This window comes from Petaurus breviceps, unplaced genomic scaffold, assembly GCF_028583685.1.
Source record: "Petaurus breviceps papuanus isolate PSGF00001 unplaced genomic scaffold, PetGlider_PUasm1.0 98, whole genome shotgun sequence".
NCBI lineage: Eukaryota > Metazoa > Chordata > Mammalia > Diprotodontia > Petauridae > Petaurus > Petaurus breviceps.
Genome location: NW_027187460.1, coordinates 1,023,261 through 1,036,669, shown reverse-complemented (window position 1 = coordinate 1,036,669; position 13,409 = coordinate 1,023,261). Strand labels below are relative to the sequence as shown.

The 13,409-nt window shown below is 45.8% G+C and overlaps 1 protein-coding gene across 1 annotated transcript in view; it reads left to right on the top strand.

Moving 5' to 3' along the window:
* The first annotated feature begins 10,062 nt into the window (after positions 1 to 10,062).
* Positions 10,063 to 13,409, top strand: part of THEM6 (thioesterase superfamily member 6) — a 9,569-nt gene continuing 6,222 nt past the window's right edge. Inside the window, 5 exon segments of the mRNA XM_069081143.1 lie at positions 10,063 to 10,692; positions 10,694 to 10,756; positions 10,758 to 10,872; positions 10,875 to 10,924; positions 10,926 to 11,513. Of these exon segments, the coding sequence (XP_068937244.1) occupies positions 10,657 to 10,692; positions 10,694 to 10,756; positions 10,758 to 10,872; positions 10,875 to 10,924; positions 10,926 to 11,513 (852 nt within the window). The 5' untranslated portion in view covers positions 10,063 to 10,656.

Here is a 13,409-nt window from a genome sequence, read left to right as displayed (position 1 = left end):
AGGAAGGAAGGAAAGTAGGAAGGAAGGATGGAAGGAAGGAAAGACGGAAGGAAGGATGGAAGGAAAGAAGGAAGGAAGGATGGAAGGAAAGAAGGAAGGAGAAAGGAAGGAAGCAAGGAAGGAAAAAAGGAAGAAAGAAGGAAGAAGGGAGGGAAAAAAGGAAGGGAAGGGAGGAAAGTGTAGCAGCAACCACACTGGCATACACAGAAGGGCTGGTAACACAGGTTCTTAGATCTTCTTTACTAGGTAAGATAGCTGTTCAAGGGGTCAATAATCTTTTTTAAAAATTACATTCATTAGTTCAAGGGAAAAATCAGCACCCTGAACTTCAGAGAAAATCCAAACAAAGAAAATACAAGCAGAGAAATAAAGACCAACAGACAGGGCTTCTAACTGTCTGATAAATTAGCACAGATCAACAGACAGATCCCACTGTCTGACCAAGGTGCTACATACATAGTTACTAGAGAGAGAAGCACCAACATCTGGGTTTTTCAAAGCCGGGGGGCTCATTAACAGTCACCCATCTGGTCAAATCACAAAAACACTCTTCCAATGAGTGAGCCCCAAAGCAAAATGCGAACCTCAGCATATTTATACCCCTTTTAGAGCCAGATGGCATCACAACCCTTGTGCCTAATCAGAAATTAACAAAAGGTGTGAAAGCCTTCCTACAAGCAAGCCTCCCCTAAGCAAGCTTCCCTGAATGGGCTCCACAGTGAGGCCTATAAATGGGTGGGGAAGATCTTATATCTCACTAACATTACAGAAGGGAAGGAAGGAAGAGGGAAAGAAAGGAAGAGGGGAAAATTTATCAAGTATATATTATGTCTCAGAGGCTTTAAAAATATTATTTCATTTGATCCTCACAAAAACCCTGGGAGACTGGTGTTATTATCCTCATTTTACAGTGGATGAAATTGAGGCACAGAGGTTAAGTGGCTTGTTAATAAATGTCTGGGGGGCGGCCAGGTAGCACAGCGAGTAAGAGCACTGGCTCCAGTGTCAGGATGACCTGGGGATTGAATCCAGGCTCAGACACTTAGCACCCACCCAGAAACACCTGGCCATGTAACCCTGAACAAGTTACTTAACCCTGATTGCTTAATAAAAAATAAATAAATGTCTGGGGCTGGATTCGAATTCAGGTCTTCCTGACTCTATCCCCAGCACTTAATCTAGGCAACCTAGATGCCTCTTTCAAGCACTTCCTTCAAGTTCTCTATGAGGTTTCCAAATATCCTTCCCCTCCCTTTTTCTACAAAAGGAAACCCTGAGAGGCAGGCAGGCAAGGGATTGTTGTACCCATTCAACAGAAGAGGAAACAGACAGAAAAGTGGGCATTAATTTGCCCAAGATCACACAGCAATGAAGCAGTAGACCCAAGACTAGAACCCAGGTAACAAAAAATATATGATTCAGTGCAAAGAACCATGGGCCTGGGAGAGAAGGGACTTGTGTTTTCTCCCTGGCTCTGCCACTGGGTCGCAGATACTTGCTAGCTATATAAACCTGGGGAAATTACCCGACCATTTTGAGCCGCTAATTTCCTCATCTAAATATAAAAATATAACTTATCTCACAGAGTTATTGTGAAGATCAGATCTATTGATATTCTGCATATACACATATATAGTCAGTGTGTATATGTGCATGTCTATCTTTGCAAACTTGACAATGCACCATAAATGTAAGCTACCTTTATCATCTCATTCCTATGAGAGAATAAATGGGAAAACATTTTGTAACATATCAAAGGACTGAACCCATGTGAGAGCAGTTGTTATGATTAGTACAATACAATGCTTTTCTAACTACATTTCACTCTGGGTGTTGAAATCAAAGGATTTCCCTTGCCTTCATGTCCAGCTCTGAGGAAGGGGACCAAGTCCTTCAGGAAGCGTTTCTTATCCCCACCACTCCCTCCAGCTTCCTTACTCGCCCTCCCCTGGAGTCCTTCAGGTCTGCCTGGACCTCTCCTTTGCAATCATTAGACTTTAATGTGTGCGGCAATTATTTGGGTACATGGTTTATCTTCCCTACTAGACTGTTCCTTCAGGGCATTTTGCATCTTTCTGTTCCCAGTCCTAAAAACAGGGCCCTATACACAGTAAGTACTCAGTGGTTGCTTTAATCAATCAACAAGGTTTTATTATGTGTTTCCTAGGTTCTGGGCACTCAGCTCAGCACTCATAGTCCATGCTTACTGATTTGTCACCCATCTCCTCTCATCTCTCTGACCTTATCTCTTTCTTATCTCTCTGATTGTCTGCCTCTCCCCTCTTCTCTGTCTCTGCTTTTCCTTTTTTTTTTTTTGTCTTTTTTTGGAGGAGGGAAGGCAGGGCAATTGGGGTTAAGTGACTTGCCCAAGGTCACACAGCTAGTAAGTGTTAAGTGTCTGAAGCTGGATTTGAACTGAGGTCCTCCTGACTCCAAGGCCAGTGTTCTATTCACTGTGTCACCTAGCCACCCCCTGTCTCTGCTTTTCTTTGTCTTTCTCTGCCTATGGTTTTTTTTCCTTCTATGTATGTCTCTCTATCCCCCCGCCCATCTTTTTCTCTCTCTCCTCTCTCCTATTCCCCCTCTCACTCTCTCTCTCTTTTTGCCCCCATCTCTCTAATTCTAGCCTTTTCTCACTTTCCCTTTGAGTGGTCCTGCCTTTTGCCCCTCACTGGGTCCCTCCTCAGTGTCGGCATGTAGATAGTCTCTTGCAGAAATCTGCCTGAGGATGCTTTTCTCTCTTTGCAGATTGGAGGTTTTATGAAAGAGAAGATTACAAACCCCTCAGAGGTGGGGAAAAGGAGCCCCTGTCTGAGTTGGGGGACACACAATAGATACTAAATATGCCACCACACACACATACACACACACTACAGTGAGGGGGTACACAGGACAGACAGTAGGATGTGCTGGGTCTATCCAGGAAGGCTTCCTAAGGAAGAGGCTGAGAATGAGGGAATTCAATAAGATAACAGCTGTGAGAGGGCTGCAGACCACTATTAAAGGTTGCTCAGGTGCAAAGATTGGCTGAGGTGAGGCCAGACACAAGCCATCTCCCCGCTGATACTTCACTTCTCCTTCCCCCCACCCCACATGCCAGGTCAGACTCTGAGATGCCAGCAACCCATGGACATCACATCACCAAATGCAAGAACATCAGCACCCGCCCTCCTGAACACACGGCCTGTCTCACCAGAGAGCACTCTACAGATTCAGGTAAGAATTTTCTCACTGGTAGCAAGGCAAGAGGAGTGCACGGCCAGGGTCAGGAGGACTCCCAAACCATAAAACCTGTTATCTGTGTAGGAGAGGTAGGGAGGAGCACGGCTGAAGAGAGAAATATACTTAAAAGTCAGAATACCTTAGTTCTAACCTCAGCCTCATTGCTTACTAGTTGTGTGACATTGGCCCTGTCTGGGCTTCAGTGTCCTCATCTGTAAAATGATGAGGTTGGATGATCTCTAAGAGCACTTTCCATTTCTAAAGTCTACAGTCTCATGACTTGGAAAAATCAGTCAGTCAGTGAACATTTATTAAGCATTTACGATGTGCCCTGTGCCAAGAAGCATTAGTAATACAAAAAGGGCAAAAAAAGTGGTCCCTGCCCTCAAGAAGCTTCAGTCAAATAAAAAGGTTATAAAAGCATATAAAGTAGATTAGGAGGAAGGTATATCAAAAGGGAAGGCTCTAGCAGCTGAGGGGGACAGGGGGAAAGATGACCAACTGAACTGAGCCTTGAAGGAAGCCAGGGATTCTCAGAGCCAGAGGGAAGGAGGAAGTGAGTACATTCCAGGCATGAGGGAGGGGCAGGATAAAGGTATGGAGAAAAGACACAGAGAGTTGTATGTGAAGGACAGCGAGTAAGCCAATATGACTGGATCATAGAGTATGTGTATGGGAGTAACATGTTAGATTGGAAAGGTAGGAAGGGGCCAGGTTAGGAAGAGCTTTCAATGCCAAACACAGGATTTTACATTTGATCCTGTAGATAATAGGGCTGGTAAAGTTTGTTGAGTAAGTGGTGATGACAAAGTTAGAACCATGCTGTAGGAAGACCACTTTTGTAGCTGGGTGTGAGATGGATTGGAGTGGGGAGAGACTGGGGGCAAGGAGGTCAACCAGAAGGCTGTTGAAATATTCCAGACAAGAGGGAGTCAGGGCTTGTGCCAGGGTAGTAGTTGTGTAAAGGGAAGGAAGGGGACATCGACATGAGACGTTGTGAAGGTAAAAGCTGATAAGTGTTGGCAATGGGAGGGAAGCAATACCATCAACAGTAAAACGGAGTTGGAGAAAGAAGGTCGCAAATCAGGAAAATCTTCTTACTCAACCCTGACTTTGCATCACCCTCCTTCCTCCCCCATCTTCCACACAGGCTACCCCTTTACAGGCAACATTATCATTACCTGATAGCATTGGCCAGAAACACCCACAGACCTGTTGCTACACGGACTTGTGCAACTCAGTGAATACCCAGCCAGATGTGCACCTTAGCCTGGCCACAGGACTCCCCTCTGGACCACCTGTCTGCTCAGCAGGGCTCACGGTCTTCCTTCTGCTACTCATCTCAACTGCCCTGGCCCTGGATCCAACTCCAAGCTTCTGAGATGCCTGGGGAAACCTCAGCAGGGTTAACAAAGAAGTCAGACCATGGGGTCTCCCTAGAAGGGAATGTCCTTATTGGGCCTTCCCTAAGCCTCCGAGTCTGAGGTAGAAATCATAGGATCACCTAATGAGGAAGAGGCAGGAATGAATGAAGGGGGATGATGGTGGTCAAGGGTCCCAGGGAGACACATTCTGGCTAAGAAATGTCCCACAGTTGGAGAAGCTAAGAATGGAGGGAAGGAACTCTACACATAATCATTCTCAGGCAGTAATAAGGAATTTCTTCTCAGAATGGACTAGAGCCTCCTCTCTAGCTTTCTCTTGCCATCTCCCCTTACCCCACCCCATCCCATCCTTCTCCTCTTCTCCATGTCTTTCTCCCCACCTTGCTGTATCTCTTTCTCTGTTCCCCACCTTGTTTATCATTATTACAATGACTACTAATAGTAGTTGACATTTAGATAGGATCTGAAGGTTTGTAAAACTTGTTATATACATTTATCTCTAATCCTCACAGTTGCAAGAATCAGACTGCAAGAACCTCAGACCAGGGGCTTCCCAAGAGCAGGGCTGTGCCTCTTCCTTTGACTCCAGGCCATGACTCTCACAGTTTCCTCCTACCTCTCCCCTCAGTCCTCTTCAGTCTGCTCACACAACCTCCATACAAGTTCACCACCTCCCACCTGGACCACTGCAACAGTCTCTTAACTGGTTGTCTTCCTTTGAGTCCATTTCCCTCTCTAATCCATCCTTCACCCAGCTATCAAATCACTGTTCCAAGACACATGACTGTCCACTTCACTCCCTGGCTCCATAATTTTCAGTCACTTCTTCCTGACCCTAAACCAGGGGTCTTTGCCCTTTTTTGTGTGTCATGGACCCCTTTGGCAGTCTGGTGAAGTCTCTGGATCCCTCCTAAGAAAAAGGCTTTTAATTGCATAAATAAAATACATAAGATTACAAAGGAAAGCAATTATAGTGAAATAGTTATAAAAACTATTAAAAATAGTTATACCATACTATTTATAATATATATATACTATGCTATTAAAAAACTACTAAAAATAGTTATAAAAACTTTTTTTCAAGTTCATAGACTCTAGATTCTGGGTGCCTTCTCTAAGATAAAATATAATCCTCATCCTGGCATTGAAAACTCTCCATGAATTGGCTCTCACCTGCCTTTCCAGACATATTTTCTATTACTTCCCTCTCTGTGCTCTTTCCATTCCAGTCACACTGACCTACCTTATTCCCTGAACTTGACAATCTATTTCACCTCTGTGCCTTGGCACAGGTTGCCCTCCAGGGACATAATACACTTCCTCCCCTCTTCCACTTAATAATGCCCAGCTTCCTGAAAGGCTCAGCTAAGGTGCCAACTCCCAAGGGAAGGCTTTCCTCATCCCTTCAGTTAGTAAAGCTCTCTCCCTCTACAAATTATTTATTTATCTGTATTCATGTTGCAGTCTACTCCTTTCTTGTGGTTCCCCCAGATTATCAGTTTATTTCATTGTTTTCTTTATATGTCCACTCCCTACCTTGGTACCTGGCACAAAATAAGGGATTCTGATCCCACGAATATTTATTAAGTAACTACTAAGATTTTGTGCTACTTGGTGGAGATACAAAGTCAAAACAAATGAAGAAATGTATGTTTAACTGATTTCAATTGAACTGAATCACTGGGAAAAGGGACTTGCATGAGGTGATAAAGAAAAATGGTGGTGAGCTGGGACTAGAATCCAGATCTCTATACCCCCAATTCAGGGTTCTTATAAGGCTGTCCTTCTATTTCTCTATTTCCTTCTTGTTGGTTTCTTTTTGAGGCAATTGGGGTTAAGTGACTTGCCCAGGATCACACACCATTTCTCTATTTCCAAATGAGGGGCCCATCTGGGCAGAGAAGGCCCAAGAAGAGGGAAAGACATTGCCCAGGACAGCTTAATAAGAAGTTTGTGTACCATTCCTGCCCTTGGAGAGCTTGGGGTTAGGATCTCAAGAGTGATTGAGTGAGGCATCTGGGGAACAGGTGTCCCATGGTCTGGGAGTAGGAAGAAGTTTGTTGGGGGCTTCAATCACGGAGAATTTTACTCAGTCATTGGCTCCAGCTGCCTGTCATTCCAAAGATTTGATCCTGCCTCCAGAGGGCTGGGCTTAGAGGACAAGAATCAGAACCCTAATGAAATAGGAAGGCTGATAGACTTCTAATGCCTTAGAATGCAGGCAAAAAGAAATAAGGCAATAGTTTGAATGACAACCAGGATCTTCCATCCCACTTCCCAAATTTCTACTCTGTGTGTGTGTGTGTGAAGTCACAGAATTCTAGAATCTCAGAGATAGAATGAGCCAACTCTAAGTCGCCATGCTTAGAGTCAGAAGAACTGGTTTCATTTAACAAATATATCCTGGGGAACTTTTTCCCTAGAGTCTTATTTCTATCATTCACTAGCTGGGTGAGTTTTCACCACCCACTTCCCTTTCCTAAGTCTTAATTTTCTCTTCTGCAAAATGAAGGAGCTGGACCAGACAACCTCTTGGGTCTTTTCCAGCTCCAAGCTAATGCCCAGCCTTTAGCACAGTGCCTGAAACATGAGGAGCACTTAATAAATATTTATTAATTGATCTATCCCAATCCTCCACCCCATGAAACAATCTACAATGCCCTTGACAGGGTGTCCGTCACTTCCAGTGACAGAAAGCTCATTACCCCTTGAAGCACCTCATTCCTAAAGAGGAGATTTGTCTGGCAATGAAGGGAGGTGTTGGCCCCCCTTGGGAATGTGTCCGTGTGTGTTGGGTTTGGTTTGGGGCCTTTTTGGAGAAAGAGTAGGGTTCCTGAGGGTGTCTGTCCTCTGAGAGATACCTCAGAATCCTCAGAGAATATTTTCTCCTGATGTTATCAGGTTCCCAAGGTTGGATCTAAAAAACTACCTTCTCTCTTATAGCATCTATCACCTGTTCTTCCCTGGGGATTCTCTCTTTCCAGCTTCCATGGAAATGATCCTGAGCTAGAACCCTGGTTGCCCTATGGGGTTTTCAAATAGGTTTTTACTGCTCTTAACTGCAATAATGTACCAACTCCATTTCCATCCCAACTTTGAGGAAATAAATCAAGGGAATTTACAAATATATAAATTTCAAGTCTCAACAAAAGAAAAATAATTATCTAGGGTATGTTTGTTGTAAATGAATGGTTTTACAGTGGGCATTATTGAATCATTTGAATTCACAAAATCAAACAATGTTAACATTCTATGAATCTGTGGATTCAAATCATTCAGCTCTAACATTCTGTAATTTTATAGATTCAAGCTAATCAATTCAACTACCATTCATTCATCTTTTACTAAGTACAAAGCTCTCTATTAGCCATGGTGCTAGAGATTCAAAGGCAAAATTAAAAACAGCCACTGCCCTCAAGAAGCTTATATTCTATTGGTTGGATACTGCAGCCTTTCAGGAGTGGCTTAGTTGAAATTAGATGACGTCAATGTACAGCCGACCCAATTTCTTGGCTTTCTGCAGCAATATATCACAACTCATAGACACGTGTAGGAGGGTAGATAGGAAGAGTGCAGGTTTGGGTTCATCAAGGCATGAAATAAGGAAGCAAAGGATATTCAAAAGTAGAGGCTATTGTATAATTGAACAGTTTAGCCAGAGTCAAGACTAAGAAGAGAATAAAATAAGACCAGAATATAGATGGTGGACTGGTGGACCAAGGAAGGGTGGTGTTGCTGGATTCATGGGGAATACAAAAATCAGTTTTGGATGAATGAGGCAAAGGTATTGATACAAGGACTGGAGGCTAGAGATAGCAATGTCAAGAGGAAGGGTAATAATGGGTGATGTTGTGGTCATCTAATCCAACCCCCTCCTTACAGATGGAGCTGAAGTCTGGAGAAGGGACATGTCCAAGCTGGAACTCATTCCTCATCTAGAATTTCCTTCCTGTAGAGGTCATCTAGCCCCTGTTTGAAAAGCTCCATTGACAACCCATTCTCATTTTAAGTAACTTTGTTTTTTTCTTCCCTTAAATCAAGACTATTATTTAAGAAAAAATCAAGATTTTTCTAAAATCTGCATCTCAAACTTTCATCTACCGTCACCATCTGCCTTCTACTCCCACCTCAGGGGCTAAATCTAATTCCTCTTCCAACTCACAGCTCCTAGATAAATACTAGATTAATAAACTGAGGCCCAGAGAGAAGAGACTTGCCCAGAGTCACATAGCAAGTCAGTGCAGAGCCTAAAATAAAACCCAGGTATCTTGACTGAGCCAGCAAGGTGGCACAGAATAGAGGCTGGGCCTGGAGTTGGAAGACTTATCTTCCTGAGTTCAAATGTGACTGAAGACACTTACTAGCTGTGTGACCCTGGCAAGTCACTTAACCCTGTTTGCCTCAGTTTCCTTACCTGTAAAATAAGCTGGAGAAAGAAACTGCAAGCCACTCCAATATCTCTGCCAAATAAAGTCTCATGACTAAACAACATCCTGACTCTAGCCTAGACTTTTCTTAAAATACACAGTTCTGATCATACCACTTCTGTGCCAAACACCAGGCTAGAGAGAATCCCACTAACCCAGGAACCTAGGGAAACCCTAAGTAAGGCCCCAAGGCAGATGAACAACGCGAAAGAGGAAGCAAAACCAAGCAAGAAAAAGAAAGACAGCTGTAGTTTGCTTCGATCTGCATTCAAACTCTGTTTTCTCTAGTTCTTTCTCTGAATGTAGACATCTTTTTCCATCATGAGTCTTTTGGAGCTGTCTTATAGCTTTGCATTGCTGAGAAGAGTCCAGTCTATCAAAGTTGGTCATTACACACTATGTATTATTTAAAAACGATTCCACATATAAGACAACCCAGGTTTTGAGAGGTTGACTGATTTGCTCAAGGTCACGGTGTCAGAAAGTGTCTGTGGCCATATGTGAAGCCAGGTCGTTCTGACTCCAAGTTCCCTTTCTTGCCACGGAGAAAAAGGAGGGTTATAGGATTTAGAGCTGCATTGTAGGACCTTAAAGAGTCTCCAGTCCAGGAGTTCTTAACATTTTTTGGGCCATGGGCCCCTTTGGCACTCTGGTGTGGACTACTATGGGTTTCTACTTCATTCATATTTGAAAGAAATGCAAAATTTTAAGTAAAGGATAATTAAAAGTAAAGATGCAATTCTTTCCCATCCTAGTTGATAGAAGCCCTGAAATCTATCCCTGTACCACTTAGATGGTGTCTGTGAGCCCCAGGTCACGGACCTCTGCTCTACCCCATCATTTTACAGAGAAGACAAAGTTGAGGTCCAGGAAAGGAAAATGAGTTGCCAGAAGTCATAGAGTTTATTAGGAGACTAATTAGATAATCATAGTACTAGGAGCCTCTCGTCCTCGTCCCAGCTTCTCGTTAACTAGCAAAAATAGATTAGATGCACTCCAGATCTCCTTTCAGTAATGATGATGGTGGTGGTGATAAATAGCCAGAAATTATATAGTCCTCCTTAGAACAATCTGGTGAGGCGCTGTTATTATATTCTTTCACTCCTATTTATCCCTTTTTGCAGAGAAAATAACCAAGGCTGAGATTGGCCCAGGGTCACACAGCTAGGATGCATCTGGGGCAGAATTCGAATTCAGGTCTTTCTGACTCCAAGCTCGGCCTTCTATCCTCTGCAACACCTTGCTGCCTATGAAATCTATGAATTTTCTGACTGACTCTAATGCATATGGCACATCACCATGTTACCCTCCCTAGTACAAAACCAACATTCCCTCCCCCTCCGGGAGCGGTGTGCCCCCACCCTGATACGTATTATTGATCCTGGAGAGGGGACTAGCTTCAGGACTGAGGCTTTGGGGGAGGGGCAGCTCGCGAGCTGGGCACGCAGGACCAGCTGGCCAGGGCCTCAGCCTGCAACAGCAGCTTCTGACATGCATATACTACAGAGGCTTGGAATATTCCCAGAGAATCATCCGCTTGGGGGAAAAGGGGGCGAAGTTCCTGGACTCGGCCTGCAGGTGGCGCCGTAGCTCTCACAGAGTTGGATGGGAGCCTGGAGGAGATGGGACTCGGGGCCAGTGACCCCAGAGCTCCCGGTGGGGAAAAGCGAAAGCCAGAGCTGCTGGACCCAGAGGCGGAACGAACCAAGACTTGGAGGGGTGGGGAGAGGAGAGCGAGAGGAAGGGCGGAGCTACGTTGCAGGGACCGCCCAGCTTTGCGCTTTCCCCCCTCGCCCGGCTTCCGCGGGTGGTTTCTCCCATGCGCCGCATTCGCTCTGTGTTCTAGCTCTCTCTCCCGGTCTCTCTCCCGGTCCCCAGGCCGCGGGGGGAGCCCTTGCATCCGGCGTGCGTTCACTCTCTCGCTGCTCGCCAGCTTTCCGATCCGTCCCCGCCCGCTGCCGCCGCCGGGATGCTGTGGCTGCTGGTGGCGCTGGGGCTGGCAGCCGCCTACTTCTCCCTGCTGGACGGCTGGTACCTGGTGCGCGTACCGTTGGCTGTGCTGCGCGCCCAGCTGCTGCAGCCGCCCGTGCGCGACCTGCTGGCGGAGCAGAGTTACGCCGGCCGCGTGCTCCCCTCCGACCTGGACCTGCTGCGGCACATGAATAACGCGCGCTACCTGCGCGAGGCGGACGTGGCGCGCGCCGCGCACCTGGCACGCTGCGGGGTGCTCGGGGCCCTGCGCGCGCTCGGGGCGCACGCGGTGCTGGCCGCCTCGTGCGCGCGCTACCGCCGCTCGCTGCGCCTGCTGGAGCCTTTCGAGGTGCGCACCCGCCTGCTGGGCTGGGACGGCCGCGCCTTCTACCTGGAGTCCCGCTTCATCAGTGGCCGCGACGGCTTTGTGTGCGCGCTGCTGCTCTTCCGCCAGCACGTGCTGGGCACCACACCCGACCAGGTGGTGCAGTACCTGTGCAAGAGGCGGGTGAGCGAGCCCCTACTCCCCGCCGGTCCGCACCCTCGGCCGAAAACCCTCCCTGGCCCCCTCCCCAAGAGAGCGCTCCTTGGATGGCATCCCCCCAGCGACATTCCTGCATGCACCAACTCCCTCCTAACCCCCATAGCATCTCTCAAGCAGATATCCTTGGTGCAACACCTTCCTCCTAGAGCTCCCTCCGGTGGTATCCCCGCATGTGCCAACACCCCCTTCCTTTCCTGGTGCCCCCTGAATGGCGTCCCCAAAAGCAGACAATCCTGCATACGCCAGGTATTCCCCACCCCCAGCTCTCCATGCACGGGCTGCGTTTGTGCCCCCAGCAGCCTCGCATTTCCTCCACTGCCCCCGCCCCCATCTCCTAATAATCCGGGCAGACCCTTCAGCAGGTTTCTTTTGGGCCCTCTGGTTCTCTTGTACCCCAGCTGATATCCTCTCTCTTCTCCCTTCTCACCTATTGTGTCTGCTGCTCCCTTTGCTCTCTGTTCTACCTAATTAACCCTCCAGTTCTCCCCATCACCACCACCGCCTAATTTTTATTTTAATTTACATGTCCCACATGATCCTAAAATGTTAGGGCCGGGAGCTCCTCTCGAACATAAAACATAAGGAAGGGACCTTAGAACACAGAGTGTCTGAGTAGGGAGGGCCTTAGAACACAATTATCAGAGCTGGGTAAGAGCTTAGAATATAAAGTCAGAGCTGGGAGGATCTTAGAACACAGTATCAGAGCTGGGTAAGAACTTAGAATATAGAAAGTCAGAGCTAGGAGGGACCTTAGAACTCAGAATGTCAGAGCTGGAAGGGACCTTAGAACACAGTGTCAGACCTGGGAAGGCCTTAGAACACAAAATCAGAGCTGGCTAAGAACTTAAGTCAGAACTAGGGGAGAGGGGGGAGCTTAGAATACAGAATATCAGAGCTGGGTAGGAACTTAGAATATAAAAAGTCAGAGCTGGGAGGGACTTTAGAACACAGAATGTCAGAGCTAGGAGGGACATTTGGCTGTAGAGTTTTCTGTTCTAGCAACTTCTTGACTTGTCCTGCATAATCTTTCTTGACCACAGCCACACCATGTCAGTTAATTGTAATGGAATAAAGTCTAAACTTTGGAACATAGAAATTCCAGTGTAGCCTTAGACAGAATGCTTGTAATTAATTAACTGCTAGTCAGTGGGAAATAAAACTTGCAAAGGATTCAGCCCTCAAAGAACATATATTCAGTGGGGGCATTGCAGATTATACTAAGATAAAAGACTTTAGAAGTTAATTTGAGGAGGGAGGGAGCCCTGACCACTGAAGGGGCTGGGGAAAGGTTATGGTAGGATGGCATGGTGGCAAATGCCATAGACTTGGTGTTAAAGAGACTTGTGTTCAAATGTTAATTATTAATTGTATCTCACTTCTGACATTTAATGTCTTCTGTGACAACTGGCTAGTTACCAAACCTCTCAGTGACCCATCTTTATGTAGAATTATATATAATTGTAATATATGATATATGTAATTCTTTACATATATTTACATTATGTATCTTATATTTAGGTTTACATTTATCTAATTCTTTACATAGTTGTTAGGATGAGTGTTTCTCAAACCTAAAGGGCTATATAATTAACTGTTATAGAATATAGAAAGTCAGAGCTAGAAGGGACCTTAGAACACAGAAAACCAGAGCTAGAAGAGACTTTAGAACATAGAAAGGCAGAGCTAGAAGGGACCTTAGAACATAGAAAACCAGAGCTAGAAGAGACTTTAGGACACAGAAAGGCAGAGCTAGAAGGGACCTTAGAACACAGAAAGGCAGAGCTAGAAGAGATCTTGGGACACAGAAAGGCAGAGCTAGAAGGGACCTTAGCTTAGGACACAGAAAGGCAGAGCTAGAAG